Below are 25,526 nucleotides of genomic sequence, written 5' to 3' on the forward strand. Positions count from 1 at the left end.
ATAGTGATCCAGTGAAGGAATACTAACTTATGATCTAGTCAAACGATAGTGATCCAGTGAAGGAATACTAACTTATGATCTAGTCAAACGATAGTGATCCAGTGAAGTAATACTAACTTATGATCTAGTCAAACACTAGTGATCCAGTGAAGTAATACTAACTTATGATCTAGTCAAACACTAGTGATCCAGTGAAGTAATACTAACTTATGATCTAGTCAAACACTAGTGATCCAGTGAAGTAATACTAACTTATGATCTAGTCCAACACTGGTAATCCAGTGAAGGAATACTAACTTATGATCTAGTCAAACACTAGTGGTCCAGTGAAGTAATACTAACTTATGATCTAGTCAAACACTAGTGATCCAGTGAAGTAATACTAACTTATGATCTCGTCAAACACTAGTGATCCAGTGAAGTAATACTAACTTATGATCTAGTCAAACACTAGTGATCCAGTGAAGTAATACTAACTTATGATCTAGTCAAACACTAGTGATCCAGTGAAGTAATACTAACTTATGATCTAGTCAAACACTAGTGATCCAGTGAAGTAATACTAACTTATGATCTAGTCAAACACTAGTGATCCAGTGAAGTAATACTAACTTATGATCTAGTCAAACACTAGTGATCCAGTGAAGTAATACTAACTTATGATCTAGTCAAACACTAGTGATCCAGTGAAGTAATACTAACTTATGATCTAGTCAAACACTAGTGATCCAGTGAAGTAATACTAACTTATGATCTAGTCAAACACTAGTGATCCAGTGAAGTAATACTAACTTGTGATCTAGTCAAACACTAGTGATCCAGTGAAGTAATACTAACTTATGATCTAGTCAAACACTAGTGATCCAGTGAAGTAATACTAACTTATGATCTAGTCAAACACTAGTGATCCAGTGAAGTAATACTAACTTATGATCTAGTCAAACACTAGTGATCCAGTGAAGTAATACTAACTTATGAACTAGTCAAACACTAGTGATCCAGTGAAGTAATACTAACTTATGAACTAGTCAAACACTAGTGATCCAGTGAAGTAATACTAACTTATGATCTAGTCAAACACTAGTGATCCAGTCACTCGTCTCTTTCAACCTCCTTTGTTAAAGCAACATATTGTAAGAACTTTTCATCTCGTCTCAGTTGTTTTCTTAGAAGATCGTGAACTTCCAAACAAACCTGTCCGTCTTCACCGTATGCTAACGAGCTAAGTTGTTAGCGTCATTTATAAAGTGTTATGTGTGCGTCTTCACCGTATGCTAACGAGCTAAGTTGTTAGCGTCATTTATAAAGTGTTATGTGTGCGTCTTCACCGTATGCTAACAAGCTAAGTTGTTAGCGTCATTTATAAAGTGTTATGTGTGCGTCTTCACCATATGCTAACGAGCTAAGTTGTTAGCATCATTTATAAAGTGTTATGTGTGCATCTTCACCGTATGCTAACGAGCTAATTTGTTAGCATCATTTATAAAGTGTTATGTGTGCGTCTTCACCGTATGCTAGCGAGCTAAGTTGTTAGCATCATTTATAAAGTGTTATGTGTGCGTCTTCATCGTATGCTAACGAGCTAAGTTGTTAGCATCATTTATAAAGTGTTATGTGTGCGTGTACAAGGATTTATTATTGATTTGGTGATATCACGACGCGCCGGCGGCTCCTCTCTGATGTCGCTCAGTTTCACAGGAAACCGATGTAAGTCCCGCGAGACTGAGCGTTAGAAGAGATATTTTTCTACCATCATGTCGACACCAAAGCGTTGAAATAAACGAAAGTGAAAAATCATCTTTTTCCTTCTATAAACCCTCAGACCTTCACTACTGTACTCATGGCTACATCTTTAGGTGAAAGAAAAAAATGGCATTAATACCGACATCGCACTTCAAGACACTAATATCGAATGTCGCACATATTTCAATATCTTCTACCATTAACCCTAATAAACGTGTCGTAACAACGTTTTACAAAACACTATATGGTTGAACGTCATAGAAAGTTTCTTCAGTTTGAACCAAGTATCTCAATGTCAAATAAACATTTGTAAATATTATGAAATGTGTAGTTAGTTTGTTCTCCTGTGTTGTGTGGGTTTACTCCGGACACTCCGGTTTCCTCCCACAGTCCAGAAACATACAGAGGTTGATTGAGAAGTTGAGGAAATTGTCTGTAGGTATGAGTGTGTGTGTGAATGGTTGTCTGTCTCTGTGTGTCCTGAGCCAGACTGGGGTCCTGTCCAGGGTGTCCCCTGCCTCTCACCCTATGAAGCTGGGATAGACTCCAGTCTCCCTGTGACCCCCCCTAAGGGAAAAAGCGGTAGAAAAAGAAAGAATGAATGAAACTGACTTTCATCTACACGTTTGTTCCAGACTGTTCCTGCGATTTCATCTCTTCCCTGGTACATCACTCTGTTGCCTCTGGTCCTGGTTCTGTCTCTGAGGAGCCTGAAGGACCTGATCCGAGACCAGGTACTTCACCTCCTCTCTCTCTCTCCCTCTCCCTCTCTCTCTCCCTCTCCCTCTCCCTCTCCCTCCTTCATCGACTCCTCGTCCTCTCCCTCATTGACCGAAGCAGTCGTCCCGGCAGCATTAAGGATCTCCTCCGTCGTTAAAGCTCCTCCTGTGGAACGTGATGTTTCTCCTGCAGGATCCTCTGCTTAAGTGCTTCGCTGAGTTACGGTCGTTAACAGCTGTGGGTGAAACGCTCGCTTGACCCTTTACTATTGACTAATCATTTAGTGCGGCTGTAAATCTCCGGGCCGGTGTCACCGTGGAGCCCCGTAATGGCGTCTCTCCTTTTCTGCTGCTAGACCTTTCACTGCCTCTCACACATCTCCGTCCATCACTCTTGCTGCCGTGGAGATGCTCCTCAGGCTCCTCAGGCTCCTCAGGCTCCTCAGGCTCCTCAGGCTCCTCAGGCTCCTCAGGCTCCTCAGGCTCCTCAGGCTCCTCGGGCTCCTCAGGCTCCTCAGGCTTCTCTCTCTCATCCTCCTCTCTCTCATCCTCCTCTCTCTCTCCTCCTCTCTCATCCTCCTCTCTCTCATCCTCCTCTCTCTCCTCCTCCTCTCTCATCCTCCTCTCTCTCATCCTCCTCTCTCTCCTCCTCCTCTCTCTCATCCTCCTCTCTCTCATGCTCCTCTCTCTCATCCTCCTCTCTCTCATCCTCCTCTCTCTCCTCCTCCTCTCTCATCCTCCTCTCTCTCATCCTCCTCTCTCTCATCCTCCTCTCTCTCATCCTCCTCTCTCTCCTCCTCCTCTCTCATCCTCCTCTCTCTCATCCTCCTCTCTGTCTCCACTCAAGGCCAGGAGACGCAGTGACTCGGAGATCAACTCCAGACCTTGTGACCTGCTGGTGTCCCAGAGGTGAGGACGAAGACGGCGTTGACTCCTGCAGGACCGCGGCTTGAAACAAGCTTCTAATGAAGCTCTAATGACGTGTGAATCCCTCCAGGACTCTTGAGAAGCACCTGCTGAAACAAACCAAAAGACAGGATGTTAAAAATGTTTCTGTGTGAGATCTTTAGATGTTGCTGCTGCTTATCTTCTGCCTCAGTTTCAGAGCGGCGCGCTGGAGGGACATCTGCGTGGGAGATGTTCTCCGGATTCATAAAGACCAGGTTATTCCGGTGAGCACGTCACGCTTCGGTTTAAAAACAGCTTCAGATTCTAACACGTCTGACTATTGAGCTCGTTTTAACAATGACTTTCTGGCACTTTCTGGATCAGAAACACTGAATTATTGAATTATTATTATTTATTATTTATTTTGCATGACCTGTCAGTATTGTTGTCGTCCACCTGAAGAACCCTGGTCTTCATGTTGTGTTGAACCAGTTCAGTGAATCTTTCAGAGGCTTTAGTTTCGAACGAGTCGTGTTTATTAGTGAGAACTTTGTGATGATGCTGCTCCTGTTGAAGTTGAACCAGAGGTTGTCGACTGGAGTAAGTGAAGCCACGACCAGGTCAACGGGATGTTGGATTTAATTCGCTACAGGACGAAGCCAAACAGATGATGTCACAAAGCAATCCACACGAACATCAACATTGTCTTCACGGCTCTTCTATACATGACACGGTGAGGGACGCCCTCAGGAACCTCCTCGGTACGACTCGTTTCTGGACACTTCACCAATACTCCCCCATGATGTCCCTATTCTCCAGTTGGACCCTATTCTCCAGTTGGTCCCTATTTTCCAGTTGGACCCTATTCTCCAGTTGGTCCCTGTTCTCCAGTTGGTCCCTATTCTCAAGTTGGTCCCTATTCTCCACTTGGTCCCTATTCTCCACTTGGTCCCTATTCTCCAGTTGGACCCTATTCTCCAGTTGGTCCCTATTCTCCAGTTGGTCCCTATTCTCCATTCGGTCCCTATTCTCAAGTTGGACCCTATTCTCCACTTGGTCCCTATTCTCCAGTTGGTCCCTATTCTCCAGTTGGTCCCTATTCTCAAGTTGGTCCCTATTCTCCACTTGGTCCCTATTCTCCAGTTGGTCCCTATTCTCCACTTGGTCCCTATTCTCCACTTGGTCCCTATTCTCAAGTTGGACCCTATTCTCCACTTGGTCCCTATTCTCCAGTTGGTCCCTATTCTCCAGTTGGACCCTATCCTCCAGTTGGTCCCTATTCTCCAGTTGGTCCCTATTCTCCAGTTGGTCCCTATTCTCCAGTTGGTCCCTATTCTCAAGTTGGACCCTATTCTCCACTTGGTCCCTATTCTCCACTTGGTCCCTATTCTCCAGTTGGTCCCTATTCTCAAGTTGGTCCCTATTCTCAAGTTGGTCCCTATTCTCAAGTTGGTCCCTATTCTCAAGTTGGTCCCTATTCTCCAGTTGGTCCCTATTCTCCAGTTGGTCCCTATTCTCAAGTTGGACTAGAGTCTAGGAAGTCTGTGATTCTGTACCTTTAACTCTTTACGCCTCCACCCACGTGGTTCTGGCCTTTGCTCCACAAGAGGTTTGAATGTTGGTTGAGATGGTGTGGAACGAAGGTTCTATCACAGACGTGGATCCACTGCTGGCTCTGGTTCTTGATTGTCCTGACAGTTGACACGGTTGTCAACGGTGCTGGTGGCAGCAGAACATGGTTCCATCTGATCCAGCAGATGCTGATTCACTTCTACCACTGAGACGGAATCTTCTGTCAACGTTGGCAGCATTTTGTCTCAAAGGTTCAACTGGAGGGTTCTGTTAGTTCTCGTGATCCGGCTCAACGTACTTCATCTTCCGACGGATGGAAGCTGTTCTCAGGAAGTGAACTCGCAGTGATGTTCATGACTGCACTCGTCAACATTTGTATTTTGAGGACCTTCAGTCTTCTACACTACAGAGAACACTGTACAGCTCAACGTGGCAGAACTGAAACTCTGGTTATCGAGCTGATGAGGTTCCAGGGTTGAATCAATACTTGATCTTTACAAATAACTATGACTTGAGGGTTTTATGAACAGGCAACACACTTGAGTTTGTTCAGGAAGATCAAACATCTAATGGTAGAATGAGGAAGAAAGTCTGGTTTAGTTTCTTCGTCGCTGCTGAGCTGTGAGTTAAGAACTCAAGGAGGAGTCGCTCTGTGACTCAAGTCAGATTAACTTGTATTTCTAGAGGCGTGGATGTCATGGCAGGATCATAGAAACATGTGTTTGTTCGACAGGCAGACGTCCTTCTGCTGTGCAGCTCTGAGCCTCACAGTCTGTCGTACGTGGAGACGGCAGACGTCGACGGGTAAATGTCGTACCGTAGAATGATGTACAAGTGTTTAAGCTGTAAACTTTTCCTTCGTACAGGGAGACAAACCTAAAGTACCGCCAAGCTCTCAAGGCCACACACAACGCTCTGACCTCCGACACCCCGGACAAGATGCTCGCCGCCTTCGACGGTACCTTGTTGTCCCAGTAGAATCCATAGAATCCACGACGGATCCTCACGAGTCGCTCAGTTCTCTCTCGTTTTCCAGGCGTTTTGCTGTGTGAAGAGCCCAACGACCGCCTGTACACCTTCAGAGGTCAACTGCTGTGGCGGGGAGAGCGCCACCCGCTGGACAACGAGCACGTCCTCCTGCGAGGAACCGTCCTGCGCAACACCAAGCTGGCCTACGGCCTGGTCGTGTACACGGGTACGAGGGACGCCTTCCTTTGTTCCGCTCGGAGAGACGCGCTTCTGAAGTTCTTAAGCCATATATTCTTGTTGTCGGGTGATCTCCAGCTCAACCTCGCTCTCCTTCAAAGATGTTCCAATGCATTAAGCCACAAATTATGAACGGGCGCTTAACTCTTGCGGACCTGAAAAGGCGGGTCTCTCAACATCACTCAGACCACACGCCGTCTTTAAGTGTTCATTGATCGGATGTTACTGGACGAGGTGTCGTGGATCTGGCGGCTCTGACCCTCTCACTTCCACGGATCTATAGATCAAATTCCTCGGGAGATAGGTTTTAAATCATCAATCAGTGGTTTATCCATCGGCGCGACCCCGGTCCGTCCCGATGATAACTCGTGGCGTCCTCGCACGGGTCTGACAAACGCTGCTTTTCTTTCGACCCTTTCAAGGATTTGCATGTGACGTCATGTGCTTCGCGTCTAAAGCGCTCGCTGTGAGATTTGCATTAGAAACATAAAGTGTAACTTCATCGATTCCCTGCGAGGGAAGTTCTCTCCTGCCCGTGACCTCGCTGCCGAAGAGGTCACACTTCTCTTGAGCCGGTGAGGATTCAGCCTCTCGCTCAAGGGCACGAGCGCATATGTGGAAACCGACGTAAGGCCGTGAACTCTCACCTCCTGGCTGCAGGAGGGTCCGGGGTCACGGGCAGCTTTCCTTTGCATTAAGCGCTTGTCTATTCTATACCAGGCGCAGACAGTAAGATCCTGAGGAACTGTGGGAAGCTGCGAGTGAAGAAGACTCAAACGGAGAAAGTTCTCAACAGAGTTGTGATCGGGGTGAGCGGGTCAACGAGTGGGAGGATTACAAGATGTTTGAAGAAGTCGCTGAAAGCGCCGTCGGTGTGTGTGTGTGTGTGTGTGTGTGTGTGTGTGTGTGTGTGTGTGTGTGTGTGTGCAGATAGTGGCGTCCATCCTGCTGGTGTCTCTGCTCCTGGCCATCGGCAGCGGCGTGTTCTCCGCTCAGGTCCTGGACGCCTGGTCTTACCTGGTGGTCGACGCCAACCCTGTCTACACGGGCTTCCTGGACTTCTGGGGCTTCGTCATCCTGCTGAGCCCGGCGCTGCCCATCTCGCTCTACATCTCGTCAGTGGCGTCCGAGGCGAGGGAGCGGCGGCGGCTGAAGCGTGTTTGTGTCGTTGTGCAGGCTGGAGGTGATCCACACGGTGCAGAGCAAGTTCATCGGCTGGGACCTGGACATGTACTGGCGGCCCGGCGACAGGTTCGCCGAGGCCAGGAACAGCATCCTCACCGAGGAGCTGGGCCAGGTGGGATACCTGCTCAGCGACAAGACGGGAACGTTGACGCAGAACCGTCTTCTCTTCAGGCAATGCTGCGTCGCCGGGGAGATCTACGGTAAAGAGTCCGAGAAGAATCATCTCGTGACGTCAACTGTGTTATGTCGGTTCAATGACCCTCTTTTTGACTCAAAGTTTAGTATTTTGATGCAAGATTTACACTCGAGGAGCGTTCTATGAGCATACCTCCTCCGAGGAGCCTCGTAAGAAACTGAAACACCTGGTGTTTCCAGAGTTTGAATACATTTCAAGCTAAATAAACACACAAGTGTGGAGAGATCAGGGAGAGAGAGCAAGTCACGGCTTCAGTTGATCCTTAAAAACAATCAATTAAGACCTGAATTGGCAGTAAAATGATTTAAATCAAAATTGCAATACTTCTTAAAATGTTGTCTTTATGTTTTGTTTGGGGGGGGGGTGGGTGCGGGGGGCGGGGGGTTAAATTTGGTTGATTAAGTTGGACTTAAATTTGATTTTAAATTATTTTTCTAAACGTCTTGACTGTAACTTAGATAAAGATAAAGGTGGTGATAAACATGTAGTTAACCTTTAGGGGTCAGTAGTCAAGGTCTTTTTCAAAATGATTGTTGAATAGTTTAACGTGGAAAATTGTTTGTTCATTTTAATGTAGCAACTGGAGCTCAGTCGTCTTCTTCCAAAAACACACTTAAAAACATCGACACCTTCAAACTGTTCATCTGTAACGTAACTGAGGAAGCTCCTCATGAGAAGAATTGATCAGAAACAAACTTAAATAAAACTTTATTTTGAATTTGTTTGTGGCAGACGTTTAAAGAAAACCTACTGGAAGAACTCCAGGTAAATATCGCGAGCGCTTCCGGCGCCGACGGTCGACTGTCTGCGCTCGCGATTTGAAAGAAGTTCAATTCAATGTTATTTAAGTAACAGTTTATTTAGTGTCTAAACCAGAAGGATGTGTCTCGCCTGCAGTTCATACTAAACTCTGCAGCCAGAATTCTGAGCCGCTCTAGTAGAAGAACTCACATTTTGTACACTTTACCCAAGACTCTGGTGGAGAATCAAAAAAGATCCAACAACCCAACAAAGGGTGAATCACAGCGTGACAGTAAGAAAATGTCCTTTTAAGAGGAAACCATGAGCAGAACCAGACTCAGTGTTGCCTTCTCCTGCTGTGACCGACTGGGAGGAAGGATGGGGGGGAAGGATGGGGGGGGAAGGATGGGGGCGGAAGGATGGGGGGGAAGGATGGGGGGGAAGGATGGGGGGGAAGGATGGGGGGGAAGGATGGGGGCGGAAGGATGGGGTGGGAAGGATGGGGGGGAAGGATGGGGGGGAAGGATGGGGGGAAGGATGGGGGGGAAGGATGGGGTGGGAAGGATGGGGGGGAAGGATGGGGGGGAAGGATGGGGGGGAAGGATGGGGAGGAAGGATGGGGGGAATGATGGGGGGGAAGGATGGGGAGGAAGGATGGGGGGGAGGATGGGGGGAAGGATGGGGGGGAAGGATGGGAGGGAAGGATGGGGGGGAGGATGGGGGGAGGATGGGGGGGAAGGATGGGGGCTGTGGTTGAGGATAATGCCGTGAGTTGTACAGGGACATCTTCAGTATTAATGCACATGTTGGCTGGGTAATAATAACCACGGCGCTCCTGCAGTCTGACGCAGGAACAAAGCTCTCTCTCGGGAAGTGACCTCACATAAACCGCGGATGACTCTTGGTCCTCCAGAGATGCTGAGACGGAAGGGCAGGATACAGTAAAAGTCCATTGATTAAATATTTAACAGCGATCTGCTCGCGGGAGTCGACCTGTAACTGAAACCTTGTCAGAGTCACAGCAGCCACATGTTGACGGAACCACATGTTTGTTTGTTCCTCAGGTGATGTTTCGTCGAGAGCGGAGGACGTGAAGGTACATGAGATCACACTTGTTCTTCACCAGAGTGATGGTCTCTCTCTGAAGCCCATGGATCTCAGCTGGAACACCTACTCCAACGGTGGACTGTTCATGTGGGCACCGGGTCTGGTGGAGCGAGCGCGAGGACGGCGGTGTCCGGCCGTCAGAGACTTCTTCACGGCGCTGTCGCTCTGTCACACCGTCATGGTCGAGTGGAAAGAAGGTGCGTCTTCATCCACGGTCAGTCTGTGACACCGCTGTCACTCAAACGTAGCTTCAGTCCTGATGGCAGATCTTCTTGACTGTGATGCTCCTCACGTCCCTGGAGAAGCACCAGGTCATCTGAGACGTGAAGTTCTTGACTTGTGAAGAACTTCAGCGCTTTATGAAGATTTGGTCAAACTTTCATGGAGTTATATCGTGAATAATAAACACATTTAATGTATAAGACTTTATAGAAGTTAATCATCGTGTAAAACACCAAAAAATTAATATCACTAGTTGTGGAATATATTATGTATAAATCCAGTGTTCATGACGTTTAATGATTCTTTTATTTCTCAGTTGCAAACTGCACTGCAGCTGCTGCTAACTGTTCTTGGTTATAGCTCAATGTAAAACATAAAATAGCAGCTTCACTTTAAATCATATTCATTTCATTTTGTCATGAATCACAAGGTGAGCCAAAAGCGAAAGACAATAAGCAGCAGGCAGGAGAAAAGTTACAAAACCATTTGATGAAAAAGGATGGCAACAAGGTCCAAAACAGTATATTCCAAAAAAAAATAACAATGGAGTCCAGAGTTCTTTCTCTCAAATAACAGTCCGAGGAAAATATGGGGGTAGATCCCGAAAGGGCATCAAGACACACAATCCACTGACGGGTAAAGAATAAATGTCAAAACAAACACTCACCAAAAACGAAGTAACTGTAAAACGCTGACTATAGAATCGTCAGGAACTACAACCTCCGAGGAACAAAGATGAAACAACAAGCAGGCAGAACTGAGCGGAGTCGAAGATTTACCAGGTGCGACTGGAAACGAGCCTACAACTGCTGGCTGGTGATCAGCCCCTTAAATCTGTCCGGGATGATTGATGATCACCAGCAGCTGAGACATTTGTCCCAGTAAAGAGTTGACAAAACAAGATGAAACGTTCGCACACATTAGATTAAACGTACAAATTAAAACCATTGTAAATGTAACGACAACAGAACCAGTGGAACGACCAACCATGAAGATCTTTAAGGAGGTTCTTGACTCAAGTGTTCAAGGATCATCTTCGAGGAGGTTCTTGACTCAAGTGTTCAAGGATATATTTGAGGAGGTTCATGACTCAAGTGTTTAAGGATCATCTTCAAGGAGGTTCTTGACTCAAGTGTTCAAGGATCATCTTCGAGGAGGTTCTTGACTCAAGTGTTCAAGGATCATCTTTGAGGAGGTTCTTGACTCAAGTGTTCAAGGATCATCTTCGAGGAGGTTCTTGACTCAAGTGTTCAAGGATCATCTTTGAGGAGGTTCTTGACTCAAGTGTTCAAGGATCATCTTCGAGGAGGTTCTTGACTCAAGTGTTCAAGGATCATCTTCGAGGAGGTTCTTGACTCAAGTGTTCAAGGATCATCTTCGAGGAGGTTCTTGACTCAAGTGTTCAAGGATCATCTTTGAGGAGGTTCTTGACTCAAGTGTTCAAGGATCATCTTCGAGGAGGTTCTTGACTCAAGTGTTCAAGGATCATCTTCGAGGAGGTTCTTGACTCAAGTGTTCAAGGATCATCTTCGAGGAGGTTCTTGACTCAAGTGTTCAAGGATCATCTTCGAGGAGGTTCTTGACTCAAGTGTTCAAGGATCATCTTCGAGGAGGTTCATGACTCAAGTGTTCAAGGATCATCTTCGAGGAGGTTCTTGACTCAAGTGTTCAAGGATCATCTTCGAGGAGGTTCATGACTCAAGTGTTCAAGGATCATCTTCGAGGAGGTTCTTGACTCAAGTGTTCAAGGATCATCTTCGAGGAGGTTCTTGACTCAAGTGTTCAAGGATCATCTTCGAGGAGGTTCTTGACTCAAGTGTTCAAGGATATATTTGAGGAGGTTCATGACTCAAGTGTTGAAGGATCATCTTTGAGGAGGTTCATGACTCAAGTGTTTAAGGATCATCTTCAAGGAGGTTCTTGACTCAAGTGTTCAAGGATCATCTTCGAGGAGGTTCTTGACTCAAGTGTTCAAGGATCATCTTCGAGGAGGTTCTTGACTCAAGTGTTCAAGGATCATCTTTGAGGAGGTTCTTGACTCAAGTGTTCAAGGATCATCTTCGAGGAGGTTCATGACTCAAGTGTTCAAGGATCATCTTCGAGGAGGTTCTTGACTCAAGTGTTCAAGGATCATCTTTGAGGAGGTTCTTGACTCAAGTGTTCAAGGATCATCTTCGAGGAGGTTCTTGACTCAAGTGTTCAAGGATCATCTTTGAGGAGGTTCTTGACTCAAGTGTTCAAGGATCATCTTCGAGGAGGTTCATGACTCAAGTGTTCAAGGATCATCTTCGAGGAGGTTCTTGACTCAAGTGTTCAAGGATCATCTTTGAGGAGGTTCTTGACTCAAGTGTTCAAGGATCATCTTCGAGGAGGTTCATGACTCAAGTGTTCAAGGATCATCTTCGAGGAGGTTCTTGACTCAAGTGTTCAAGGATCATCTTTGAGGAGGTTCTTGACTCAAGTGTTCAAGGATCATCTTCGAGGAGGTTCTTGACTCAAGTGTTCAAGGATCATCTTCGAGGAGGTTCTTGACTCAAGTGTTCAAGGATCATCTTCGAGGAGGTTCTTGACTCAAGTGTTCAAGGATCATCTTTGAGGAGGTTCTTGACTCAAGTGTTCAAGGATCATCTTCGAGGAGGTTCTTGACTCAAGTGTTCAAGGATCATCTTCGAGGAGGTTCTTGACTCAAGTGTTCAAGGATCATCTTCGAGGAGGTTCTTGACTCAAGTGTTCAAGGATCATCTTCGAGGAGGTTCTTGACTCAAGTGTTCAAGGATCATCTTCGAGGAGGTTCATGACTCAAGTGTTCAAGGATCATCTTCGAGGAGGTTCTTGACTCAAGTGTTCAAGGATCATCTTCGAGGAGGTTCATGACTCAAGTGTTCAAGGATCATCTTCGAGGAGGTTCTTGACTCAAGTGTTCAAGGATCATCTTCGAGGAGGTTCTTGACTCAAGTGTTCAAGGATCATCTTCGAGGAGGTTCTTGACTCAAGTGTTCAAGGATCATCTTCGAGGAGGTTCTTGACTCAAGTGTTCAAGGATCATCTTCGAGGAGGTTCTTGACTCAAGTGTTCAAGGATCATCTTCGAGGAGGTTCTTGACTCAAGTGTTCAAGGATCATCTTCGAGGAGGTTCTTGACTCAAGTGTTCAAGGATCATCTTCGAGGAGGTTCATGACTCAAGTGTTCAAGGATCATCTTCGAGGAGGTTCTTGACTCAAGTGTTCAAGGATCATCTTCGAGGAGGTTCTTGACTCAAGTGTTCAAGGATCATCTTCGAGGAGGTTCTTGACTCAAGTGTTCAAGGATCATCTTCGAGGAGGTTCTTGACTCAAGTGTTCAAGGATCATCTTCGAGGAGGTTCTTGACTCAAGTGTTCAAGGATCATCTTCGAGGAGGTTCTTGACTCAAGTGTTCAAGGATCATCTTCGAGGAGGTTCTTGACTCAAGTGTTCAAGGATCATCTTCGAGGAGGTTCATGACTCAAGTGTTCAAGGATCATCTGAGAGTCTTTCTCCCTCCAGAGCGTCCTGTCTACCAGGCGGCATCGCCGGACGAGGAGTCGCTGGTCAGCGCGGCCCGGGAGCTGGGCTGGGCCTTCCTGTCTAGAACCAGAGAGTTCCTGGTGGTGTCCGAGCTCGGCCTGCACAGGAAGTACGAGCTGCTGGCTCTGCTGGACTTCACCAGCAGGAGGCGCCGCATGTCTGTGCTGGGTTGTTGCACCTTCTCTTGGACTCTTGATTGATTTGACCCGTTTGTGACTGAAGATGAAAACCTCTCCTCCTCAGTGCGGGAACCCGAGGGCGGGTTGAAGCTGTACTGTAAGGGCGCCGACATGGTGGTCCTGCAGCGACTGCGGAGTGACGGTCCACACCAGGAGAAGATGGAACGAGCGCTGGAGGTGAACTTTTCCTGACGCACAAAACTCTCCCTGAATTTTTTCATCTGGTTCCTGGTCACATGACTCAGTGGAGCAAACAGTCTTCATGTTGAGTAGGTGCTTGGGTGACTTAGGTCAGTCCGTCAAACTAAACTTGTTTACACTATTGTGACAGTTTATTTTGTGTCTAAACCAGAAGGATGTGTCTCGCCTGCAGTACATACTAAACTCTGCAGCCAGAATTCTGAGCCGCTCTAGTAGAAGAACTCACATTTCTCCTTCAAACTCTTCACTGGCTGCTCTAGTAGAAGAACTCACATTTCTCCTTCAAACTCTTCACTGGCTGCTCTAGTAGAAGAACTCACATTTCTCCTTCAAACTCTTCACTGGCTGCTCTAGTAGAAGAACTCACATTTCTCCTTCAAACTCTTCACTGACTGCTCTAGTAGAATAACTCACATTTCTCCTTCAAACTCTTCACTGGCTGCTCTAGTAGAAGAACTCACATTTCTCCTTCAAACTCTTCACTGACTGCTCTAGTAGAAGAACTCACATTTCTCCTTCAAACTCTTCACTGGCCGCTCTAGTAGAAGAACTCACATTTCTCCTTCAAACTCTTCACTGGCTGCTCTAGTAGAAGAACTCACATTTCTCCTTCAAACTCTTCACTGGCTGCCAGTTTCTTTCAGGATCATTTTAAAATTCTGGTTCTTACTTTCTAGTCATTGCCAGGTTCCTCCTTAGATGTCTTATGTTGTCTTACTAACTTACTTACTTACTAACTTACTTACTTACTAACTTACTTACGAACTTACTTACTTACTTAATTACGAACTTACTTACTTACTAACTTACTTACGAACTTACTTACTTACTTAATTACGAACTTACTTACTTACTTAATTACGAACTTACTTACTTACTTACTTACTAACTTACTTACGAACTTACTTACTTACTTAATTACGAACTTACTTACTTACTTACTTACGAACTTACTTACTAACTTACTTACTTACGAACTTACTTACTTACTTAATTACGAACTTACTTACTTACTTACTTACTTAATTACGAACTTACTTACTTACATACTTACTTACGAACTTACTTACTTACTTACTTACTTATTTACTTACATACTTACTTACGAACTTACTTACTCACTCACTTACTTTCTTTCTTACTTACTTACTTACTTAGTTACTTACTTACTTACTTACTTACAAACTTACTTACTTACTCACTTACTTACTTTCTTACTTACTTACTTTCTTACTTACTTACTTACTTACTTAATTACGAACTTACTTACTTACTTACATACATACTTACTTACGAACTTACTTACTTACTTATTTACTTACATACTTACTTACGAACTTTCTTACTTACGAACTTACTTTCTTTCTTACTTACTTACTTACTTACTTACTTAGTTACAAACTTACTTACTTACTTACTTACGTACTTACTTACTTTCTTACGTACTTACGCACTTACTTACGTACTTAATTACTTACTTACGTACTTACGCACTTACTTACTTACGTCAGTTCAAGGTTAATATAAGAAGTTCAAGGTCAATATAAGAAGTTCAAGGTCAATATAAGAAGTTCAAGGTTAATATAAGAAGTTCAAGGTCAATATAAGAAGTTAAAGGTAAATATAAGAAGTTCAAGGTCAATATAAGAAGTTCAAGGTTAATATAAGAAGTTCGAGGTCAATATAAGAAGTTCAAGGTTAATATAAGAAGTTCGAGGTCAATATAAGAAGTTCAAGGTTAATATAAGAAGTTCAAGGTTAATATAAGAAGTTCAAGGTCAATGTTAGAGCAGCTAATATTCATGACTCGTATGATCACAGCAGCTCGTAACATTCCTGACCACACATTTAAACTATTGTCTTCACGTTCAGATCTTCGCCCGGTCCTGCCTCCGGACCTTGTGTGTGGCGGTCCGACCTGTTCCTGAGGCATCATGGGAGCAGTGGAGGAAGACCCTGGGCCGGGCCGCCAACATGGCGACCAGTGATCGCGACCAAGTGTTGGAGAGTGTGTACGATGAGATGGAGAGAGAACTGACGGTAGATGATGGTTGACTTCAGAGGTTTAATGCTGTTTTGACACCTGTGTTTGTTTGTTTTCAATACTTTTCAATACTTTCACACGTGTATCGCTTCAGTCGAGATGTTTTACAAACATTGATGAGCTTCAAGTTCATCATTAGCTCAGCGTAAGTATTTGAACTGGAAAACCTTTAGAATCTTCCGTGCACGTGAGGTTATGAACCAACACCAGGTGAAAGATGAACAACAACAAAGGCTGATGATTGAACTACCAGGTTCAGGGGTCAACCTGCTGAAAGATGAAGAAGGTTGATCAGACGTGTAAGAAACTAGGTGGCGCTCTCACTACATCTAAGTTGTGAACTAACATGTATTTCTGAACAGTTACATCATATCTTTTTAGTTTCTAAATCTCTAGGTATTTTTAACTGTGTCTGGTTTTTTTATATTGTTCAAGTGCTTTGTGACCCTGGTCTAGAAAGATCTTTATAAATAACTGTTACTTACTTACTTAAGTATGAACTTACTTACGAACTTAAGAACTTAAGTACCTACCTACCTACCTACCTACCCACCTACCTACCTACCTACCTACCTACCTACCTACCTACCTACCTACCTACCTACCTACCTACCTACCTACCTACCTACCTACCTACCTACCTACCTACCCACCCACCCACCCACCCACCCACCCACCTACCTACCTACCTACCTACCTACCTACCTACCTACCTACCTACCTACCTACCTACCTACCTACCTACCTACCTACCTACCCACCCACCCACCCACCCACCCACCCACCCACCCACCCACCCACCCACCCACCCACCCACCCACCCACCCACCCACCCACCCACCCACCCACCCACCTACCTACCTACCTACCTACCTACCTACCTACCTACCCACCCACCCACCCACCCACCCACCCACCCACCCACCCACCTACCTACCTACCTACCTACCTACCTACCTACCTACCTACCTACCTACCTACCTACCTACCTACCTACCTACCTACCTACCTACCTACCTACCTACCTACCTACCTACCTACCTACCTACCTACCTACCTACCCACCCACCCACCCACCCACCCACCCACCTACCTACCTACCCACCCACCCACCCACCCACCCACCCACCCACCCACCTACCTACCTACCTACCTACCTACCTACCTACCTACCTACCTACCTACCTACCTACCTACCTACCTACCTACCTACCTACCCACCTACCTACCTACCTACCTACCCACCTACCTACCTACCTACCTACCTACCCACCCACCTACCTACCTACCTACCTACCTACCCACCTACCTACCTACCTACCTACCTACCTACCTACCTACCCACCTACCCACCTACCTACCTACCTACCTACCCACCTACCCACCTACCTACCTACCTACCTACCTACCTACCTACCCACCTACCCACCTACCTACCTACCTACCTACCTACCTACCTACCTACCCACCTACCTACCTACCTACCTACCCACCTACCTACCTACCTACCTACCTACCCACCTACCCACCTACCTACCTACCTACCTACCTACCTACCTACCTACCTACCTACCTACCTACCTACCTACCTACCTACCTACCCACCCACCTACCTACCTACCTACCTACCTACCTACCTACCTACCTACCCACCGACCCACCTACCCACCAAAAATATCAAACTATAAACTGTAACCTTTAAACGTAGATAATATTTCAGGGTATCGTTGAAATAAATGAATAAAACATCATTTCTCAAAGAAAGTTTAATTTCATGTTCAATCGTCTCTTCAGCTTCTGGGCGTGACTGCGATCGAGGACCGACTCCAGGACGGCGTCCCCGAGACCGTGGCTCTGATCCGACGAGCCGGGATCAAGGTGTGGGTTCTGACCGGAGACAAGAAAGGTATGGACAGGTCAAGGTCAAAGCAGACGTTCACTGACATCCTGGTTCCGCTCAGAGACCGCCGTCAACATCGCGTACTCCTGCAGACTGCTGGACCCGAGCACCAGGGTTCTGGAGGGGCCGGAGCTGAGGTGGGTTCTGGATCCTCCAGGGTCACGACGCAGTCACGGCTCTGTGTTCGTCCACAGACGGATCCTGCAGTCGTCCGACCCGGAGACCAGCTTCTGCGGCACCAGAGAGACGGAGGTCTGGGCCGTGGAGAAGGACGTGATCGGAGCCGAGACGGCTGTGGTTCTGAGCGGATCAGAGCTCGTGAGCAAAGCTTCGTCTGGACCTTTGATCGGAAGATGATTTGAGTCTTTTGAGTCTTTAGAAAGAAAGAGCTTCTGTTGCAGACTTTCAAAACATGAAAGAACGATTGGATTCATTTTTTGTTGATTATTTTGAGGAACAGTTGTTGCAGCGACTTGAGAAAGAGGCGTTAATATAAGTTTGTTTAACCAACATTAACTTTTAACCTGTAACTATTAGAAACTAACTAGTGAGAGAGTGAAACACAAACTCTGTCAACAGTTCCTGCTGGTTCATCCGATGACACGTGTTTTCAAACAATTTTCAACTAGAATCAATTTTCAACTATAATCAATCAATTTTCATCTATAATTAAACAATTTTCAACTTTAATCAACAATTTTTAACTATAATCAAACAATTTTCAACTATAATCAAACAATTTTCAACTATAATCAACAATTTTCAACTATAATCAACAATTTTCAACTATAATCAATCGATTTTCAACTATAATCAAACAATTTTCAACTGTAATCAAACAATTTTCAACTGTAATCAAACAATTTTCAACTATAATCAAACAATTTTCAACTATAATCAACAATTTTCAACTATAATCAACAATTTTCAACTATAATCAATCGATTTTCAACTATAATCAAACAATTTTCAACTGTAATCAATCGATTTTCAACTATAATCAAACAATTTTCAACTGTAATCAATCGATTTTCAACTATAATCAACAATTTTCAAATATAATCAATCGATTTTCAACTATAATCCAACAATTTTCAACTGTAATCAATCGATTTTCAACTATAATCAAACAATTTTCAACTGTAATCAAACAATTTTCAACTATAATCAACAATTTTGAACTATAATCAATCGATTTTCAACTATAATCAAACAATTTTCAACTGTAATCAAACAATTTTCAACTATAATCCAACAATTTTCAACTAAAATCAAACAATTTTCAACTATAATCAAACAATTTTCAACTATAATCAACAATTTTCAACTATAATCAACAATTTTCAACTATAATCAATCGATTTTCAACTATAATCAAACAATTTTCAACTATAATCAAACAATTTTCAACTATAATCCAACAATTTTCAACTAAAATCAAACAATTTTCAACTATAATCCAACAATTTTCAACTAAAATCAAACAATTTTCAACTATAATCAAACAATTTTCAACTATAATCAACAATTTTCAACTATAATCAACAATTTTCAACTATAATCAATCGATTTTCAACTATAATCAAACAATTTTCAACTATAATCAAACAATTTTCAACTATAATCAACAATTTTGAACTATAATCAATCGATTTTCAACTATAATCAAACAATTTTCAACTGTAATCAAACAATTTTCAACTATAATCAAACAAACAATTTTCAACTATAATCAAACAATTTTCAACTGTAATCAAACAATTTTCAACTATAATCAAACAATTTTCAACTATAATCAAACAATTTTCAACTATAATCAAACAAACAATTTTCAACTATAATCAAACAATTTTCAACTATAATCAAACAATTTTCAACTATAATCAAACAATTTTCAACTATAATCAACAATTTTCAACTATAATCAACAATTTTCAACTATAATCAATCGATTTTCAACTATAATCAAACAATTTTCAACTATAATCAAACAATTTTCAACTATAATCAAACAATTTTCAACTATAATCAAACAATTTTCAAATATAATCAAACAATTTTCAACTATAATCAACAATTTTCAACTATAATCAACAATTTTCAACTATAATCACACAATTTTCAACTATAATCAACAATTTTCAACTATAATCCAACAATTTTCAACTAAAATCAAACAATTTTCAACTATAATCCAACAATTTTCAACTAAAATCAAACAATTTTCAACTATAATCAAACAATTTTCAACTATAATCAACAATTTTCAACTATAATCAACAATTTTCAACTATAATCAATCGATTTTCAACTATAATCAAACAATTTTCAACTATAATCAAACAATTTTCAACTATAATCAACAATTTTGAACTATAATCAATCGATTTTCAACTATAATCAAACAATTTTCAACTGTAATCAAACAATTTTCAACTATAATCAAACAAACAATTTTCAACTATAATCAAACAATTTTCAACTGTAATCAAACAATTTTCAACTATAATCAAACAATTTTCAACTATAATCAAACAATTTTCAACTATAATCAAACAAACAATTTTCAACTATAATCAAACAATTTTCAACTATAATCAAACAATTTTCAACTATAATCAAACAATTTTCAACTATAATCAACAATTTTCAACTATAATCAACAATTTTCAACTATAATCAATCGATTTTCAACTATAATCAAACAATTTTCAACTATAATCAAACAATTTTCAACTATAATCAAACAATTTTCAACTATAATCAACAATTTTCAACTATAATCAATCGATTTTCAACTATAATCAAACAATTTTCAACTGTAATCAAACAATTTTCAACTATAATCAAACAATTTTCAACTATAATCAAACAATTTTCAACTATAATCAAACAATTTTCAAATATAATCAAACAATTTTCAACTATAATCAACAATTTTCAACTATAATCAACAATTTTCAACTATAATCACACAATTTTCAACTATAATCAAACAATTTTCAACTATAATCAAACAATTTTCAACTATAATCAAACAATTTTCAAATATAATCAAACAATTTTCAACTATAATCAACAATTTTCAACTATAATCAACAATTTTCAACTATAATCACACAATTTTCAACTATAATCAACAATTTTCAACTATAATCCAACAATTTTCAACTAAAATCAAACAATTTTCAACTATAATCCAACAATTTTCAACTAAAATCAAACAATTTTCAACTATAATCAAACAATTTTCAACTATAATCAACAATTTTCAACTATAATCAACAATTTTCAACTATAATCAATCGATTTTCAACTATAATCAAACAATTTTCAACTATAATCAAACAATTTTCAACTATAATCAACAATTTTCAACTATAATCAATCGATTTTCAACTATAATCAAACAATTTTCAACTGTAATCAAACAATTTTCAACTATAATCAAACAATTTTCAACTATAATCAAACAATTTTCAACTATAATCAAACAATTTTCAAATATAATCAAACAATTTTCAACTATAATCAACAATTTTCAACTATAATCAACAATTTTCAACTATAATCACACAATTTTCAACTATAATCAAACAATTTTCAACTATAATCAAACAATTTTCAACTATAATCAAACAATTTTCAAATATAATCAAACAATTTTCAACTATAATCAACAATTTTCAACTATAATCAACAATTTTCAACTATAATCACACAATTTTCAACTATAATCAACAATTTTCAACTATAATCCAACAATTTTCAACTAAAATCAAACAATTTTCAACTATAATCCAACAATTTTCAACTAAAATCAAAAAAATTTCAACTAAAATCAAACAATTAAGTTTTAACATTTGTTCTTTTCATGCGTGTGTGAAACAAGCTGCTTTAATGTCAACAACAACAACAACAACAACAACAACAACAACAACAACAACAACAACAACAACAACAACAACAACAACAACAACAACAACAACAACAACAACAACAACAACAACAACAACAACAACAACAACAACACTGTGGAATCAAACCATGTTCACTCACCTGCAGACTGAGGTCCATCAGGGTCCGGACGGCGGCGCCGTGTTCATGAAGCTGGCCAGCAGGTGTCAGTCGGTGCTGTGCTGCCGGGTCACTCCGGGTCAGAAGGCCGCCGTGGTCTCGCTGGTCCAGAGACACACGGACGCCGTGACTCTGGCCATCGGCGACGGCGCCAACGACGTCAACATGATCAAGAGTGAGTCACGTGACCGACGGCGTCGGAGAAACACGTCTCCTGGTTTTCCTTCTCCTGCAGCGGCTCACGTTGGCGTCGGACTGGCCGGCGTGGAAGGAGGTCAGGCGGTCCAGAACGCAGACTTCGCTCTGGCCCAGTTCAGGTTCCTGCAGAAGCTGCTGCTGGTCCACGGACGCTGGTCCTGCAGACGCATCTCCATCTTCCTGCGATACTTCCTGTTCAAGACCAGCAGCTTCGCGCTGGTGCACATCTGGTTCGCTCTGTTCAACGGCTTCAGTGCACAGGTGAGATCAGAGCACAGGTGAGATCAGAGCACAGGTGAGATCAGAGCACAGGTGAGATCAGAGCACAGGTGAGATCAGTGCACAGGTGAGATCAGAGCACAGGTGAGATCAGAGCACAGGTGAGATCAGAGCACAGGTGAGATCAGTGCACAGGTGAGATCAGAGCACAGGTGAGATCAGTGCACAGGTGAGATCAGAGCACAGGTGAGATCAGAGCACAGGTGAGATCAGAGCACAGGTGAGATCAGAGCACAGGTGAGATCAGAGCACAGGTGAGATCAGACCACAGGTGAGATCAGTGCACAGGTGAGATCAGAGCACAGGTGAGATCAGTGCACAGGTGAGATCAGAGCACAGGTGAGATCAGAGCACAGGTGAGATCAGTGCACAGGTGAGATCAGAGCACAGGTGAGATCAGAGCACAGGTGAGATCAGAGCACAGGTGAGATCAGAGCACAGGTGAGATCAAGGCACAGGTGAGATCAGTGCACAGGTGAGATCAGAGCACAGGTGAGATCAGAGCACAGGTGAGATCAGTGCACAGGTGAGATCAGTGCACAGGTGAGATCAGAGCACAGGTGAGATCAAGGCACAGGTGAGATCAGTGCACAGGTGAGATCAGAGCACAGGTGAGATCAGTGCACAGGTGAGATCAGAGCACAGGTGAGATCAGAGCACAGGTGAGATCAGTGCACAGGTGAGATCAGAGCACAGGTGAGATCAGAGCACAGGTGAGATCAGAGCACAGGTGAGATCAGAGCACAGGTGAGATCAGTGCACAGGTGAGATCAGAGCACAGGTGAGATCAGAGCACAGGTGAGATCAGAGCACAGGTGAGATCAGAGCACAGGTGAGATCAGAGCACAGGTGAGACACAGGTGAAGCACAGGTGAAGCACAGGTGAAGCACAGGTGAGACACAGGTGAGACACAGGTGAAGCACAGGTGAAGCACAGGTGAAGCAAAGGTGAAGCACAGGGGAAGTACAGGTAAAGCACAGGTGAGACACAGGTGAAGCACAGGTGAAGCACAGGTGAGACACAGGTGAGACACAGGTGAAGCACAGGTGAAGCAAAGGTGAAGCACAGGGGAAGTACAGGTAAAGCACAGGTGAGACACAGGTGAAGCACAGGTGAAGCACAGGTGAGACACAGGTGAGACACAGGTGAGACACAGGTGAAGCACAGGTGAGACACAGGTGAAGCACAGGTGAAGCACAGGTGAAGCACAGGTGAGACACAGGTGAAGCACAAGTGAAGCACAGGTGAGACACAGGTGAGACACAGGTGAGACACAGGTGAAGCACAGGTGAGACACAGGTGAAGCACAGGTGAAGCACAGGTGAAGCACAGGTGAGACACAGGTGAAGCACAAGTGAAGCACAGGTGAGACACAGGTGAGACACAGGTGAAGCACAGGTGAGACACAGGTGAAGCACAGGTGAAGCACAGGTGAAGCACAGGTGAAGCACAAGTGAAGCACAGGTGAGACACAGGTGAAGCACAGGTGAAGCACAGGTGAAGCACAGGTGAAGCACAGGTGAAGCACAAGTGAAGCACAGGTGAGACACAGGTGAGACACAGGTGAAGCACAGGTGAAGCACAGGTGAAGCACAGGTGAGACACAGGTGAAGCACAGGTGAAGCACAGGTGAAGCACAGGTGAAGCACAGGTGAAGCACAGGTGAAGCACAGGTGAGACACTAGTCTTGACATGTCTCTCTCTGTGTGAAGAGACTCTACGAGCCCTGGTTCATCGCCTTCTACAGCGTCTTCTACACGTCCGTCCCCGTCCTCTGCCTCGCCTTCTTTGAACAGGTGAGTCTTGTTTCCTTCAGTCTGACATGAACGGCGAGTGTGTTCAGTGGACCTTCATGGTCACGACTGAAGGTTCCGGTTCCTCACGTTCTGGTGGCAGGACGTGAGTGTGGACGAGAGTCTGGCGTGTCCGGAGCTCTACAGGAGACAAGAGCAGTCCAGCGCCAGAGTGTTGCTCGGGCACCTGCTCTACGCCCTCTACGCTTCCCTGGTCCTGTTCTTCATCCCGTGTGGAGTCTTCTACGACTCGCACCTGGACCTCCAGACCATGGCCGTCACCGTCTCCCTGGCCGTCACGCTGGCCGCCATCACCGAGGTCAGTTCCAATGAAACCAACTCGAATAGGTTTCAATCCGACGCCTTTTAAATTCAATATGTGTTGATAATGTTGAATTTAAACTCATTTATATCAAATATATAATAAATAATATAAACATCAAACTCTATGTTTTAAAAAAAAGCATTTAGAAAATATTCCATTTGTTTCGATTAAATGAGTTAAAAAGTCTTCGATATAGAAATTGATTAGAGAAAAATATCATTAAATAAAAGCAGCAACAGGATCAGAATCTAAAAATCCAATTTGAGTGAAAGCCTTGAACTGTTGCATTGTGGGAGTTGTAGTGTGAGACTGGTTTCTTCTTCTTCTCTCAGATCGTGGTCTTGACGCGTCACTGGACCAAGTTCAACGTCGCCTCCGTGATGGTCTCGCTGGCCTCGTTCTTCATCCTGACCCGGGTCACCCACAGCCTCGCCCTGTTCCGGTCCTCGCCCAACGACTACACCTTCCACGGTTCCGTCGCTCCACGGCGCCACCTGCTGGACACGTTCACACCCTCGTCTCTCGTTCGCAGGTTCGTCCGAGAAGGCCTTCGCCGACCCGAGCGTCTGGCTCGCGGCGCTGCTCGCGTCCTGGACCTCCGTGCTGCCCTCGCTCGCCTTCCACGGACTCCACGCCGTCCTCGACCCACGCGGGAGGCGTCAGGTGAGGAACCTTGTTGGAGGAACATTGTTGGAGGAACGTCCTCGTTTTTCATCTTATCGTGTGAAGACCAACATTAAAGTCGTGAGCCGTGTCTCAAACCACATACTTCTCTTGTGCACTGGTTAGTATCATCAGGATAGTGTACGTACTAACTAGTAACTAATCCTCCACAGATAGTATGTCTCAAATCACATACTTCTCTTGTGCACTGGTTAGTATCATCAGGATAGTGTACGTACTAACTAGTAACTAATCCTCCACAGATAGTATGTCTCAAATCACATACTTCTCTTAGTATACTAGAAGTTAGTATCATCAGGATAGTGTACGTACTAACTAGTAACTAATTCTCCACAGATAGTATGTCTCAAACATACTTCTCTTAGTATACTAGAAGTTAGTATCATCAGGATAGTGTACGTACTAACTAGTAACTAATTCTCCACAGATAGTATGTCTCAAACATACTTCTCTTAGTATACTAGAAGTTAGTATCATCAGGATAGTGTACGTACTAACTAGTAACTAATCCTCCACAGATAGTATGTCTCAAATCACATACTTCTCTTAGTATACTAGAAGTTAGTATCATCAGGATAGTGTACGTACTAACTAGTAACTAATTCTCCACAGATAGTATGTCTCAAACATACTTCTCTTAGTATACTAGAAGTTAGTATCATCAGGATAGTGTACGTACTAACTAGTAACTAATTCTCCACAGATAGTATGTCTCAAACAT

At 43.3% G+C, this 25,526-nt stretch overlaps 1 protein-coding gene across 1 annotated transcript in view; it reads left to right on the forward strand.

The window, feature by feature from the left end:
• Positions 1 to 25,526, forward strand: part of atp8b3 (ATPase phospholipid transporting 8B3) — a 65,166-nt gene that overhangs the window by 8,183 nt on the left and 31,457 nt on the right. Inside the window, exons 12-34 of the mRNA XM_087785558.1 lie at positions 2,379 to 2,477; positions 3,310 to 3,371; positions 3,562 to 3,634; positions 5,656 to 5,726; positions 5,789 to 5,880; positions 5,959 to 6,117; positions 6,849 to 6,937; positions 7,059 to 7,243; positions 7,305 to 7,513; positions 9,315 to 9,346; positions 9,398 to 9,554; positions 13,104 to 13,292; positions 13,368 to 13,480; positions 15,377 to 15,544; positions 17,343 to 17,454; positions 17,510 to 17,585; positions 17,643 to 17,766; positions 21,514 to 21,700; positions 21,761 to 21,984; positions 23,716 to 23,799; positions 23,900 to 24,115; positions 24,454 to 24,592; positions 24,654 to 24,784. Coding sequence (XP_087641684.1) covers positions 2,379 to 2,477; positions 3,310 to 3,371; positions 3,562 to 3,634; positions 5,656 to 5,726; positions 5,789 to 5,880; positions 5,959 to 6,117; positions 6,849 to 6,937; positions 7,059 to 7,243; positions 7,305 to 7,513; positions 9,315 to 9,346; positions 9,398 to 9,554; positions 13,104 to 13,292; positions 13,368 to 13,480; positions 15,377 to 15,544; positions 17,343 to 17,454; positions 17,510 to 17,585; positions 17,643 to 17,766; positions 21,514 to 21,700; positions 21,761 to 21,984; positions 23,716 to 23,799; positions 23,900 to 24,115; positions 24,454 to 24,592; positions 24,654 to 24,784 — 2,991 coding nt within the window. The remainder of the gene's footprint in view (positions 1 to 2,378; positions 2,478 to 3,309; positions 3,372 to 3,561; positions 3,635 to 5,655; positions 5,727 to 5,788; positions 5,881 to 5,958; positions 6,118 to 6,848; positions 6,938 to 7,058; positions 7,244 to 7,304; positions 7,514 to 9,314; positions 9,347 to 9,397; positions 9,555 to 13,103; positions 13,293 to 13,367; positions 13,481 to 15,376; positions 15,545 to 17,342; positions 17,455 to 17,509; positions 17,586 to 17,642; positions 17,767 to 21,513; positions 21,701 to 21,760; positions 21,985 to 23,715; positions 23,800 to 23,899; positions 24,116 to 24,453; positions 24,593 to 24,653; positions 24,785 to 25,526) is intronic.

The sequence above is a fragment of the Callionymus lyra genome, chromosome 2, assembly GCF_982586985.1.
Source record: "Callionymus lyra chromosome 2, fCalLyr1.hap1.1, whole genome shotgun sequence".
NCBI lineage: Eukaryota > Metazoa > Chordata > Actinopteri > Syngnathiformes > Callionymidae > Callionymus > Callionymus lyra.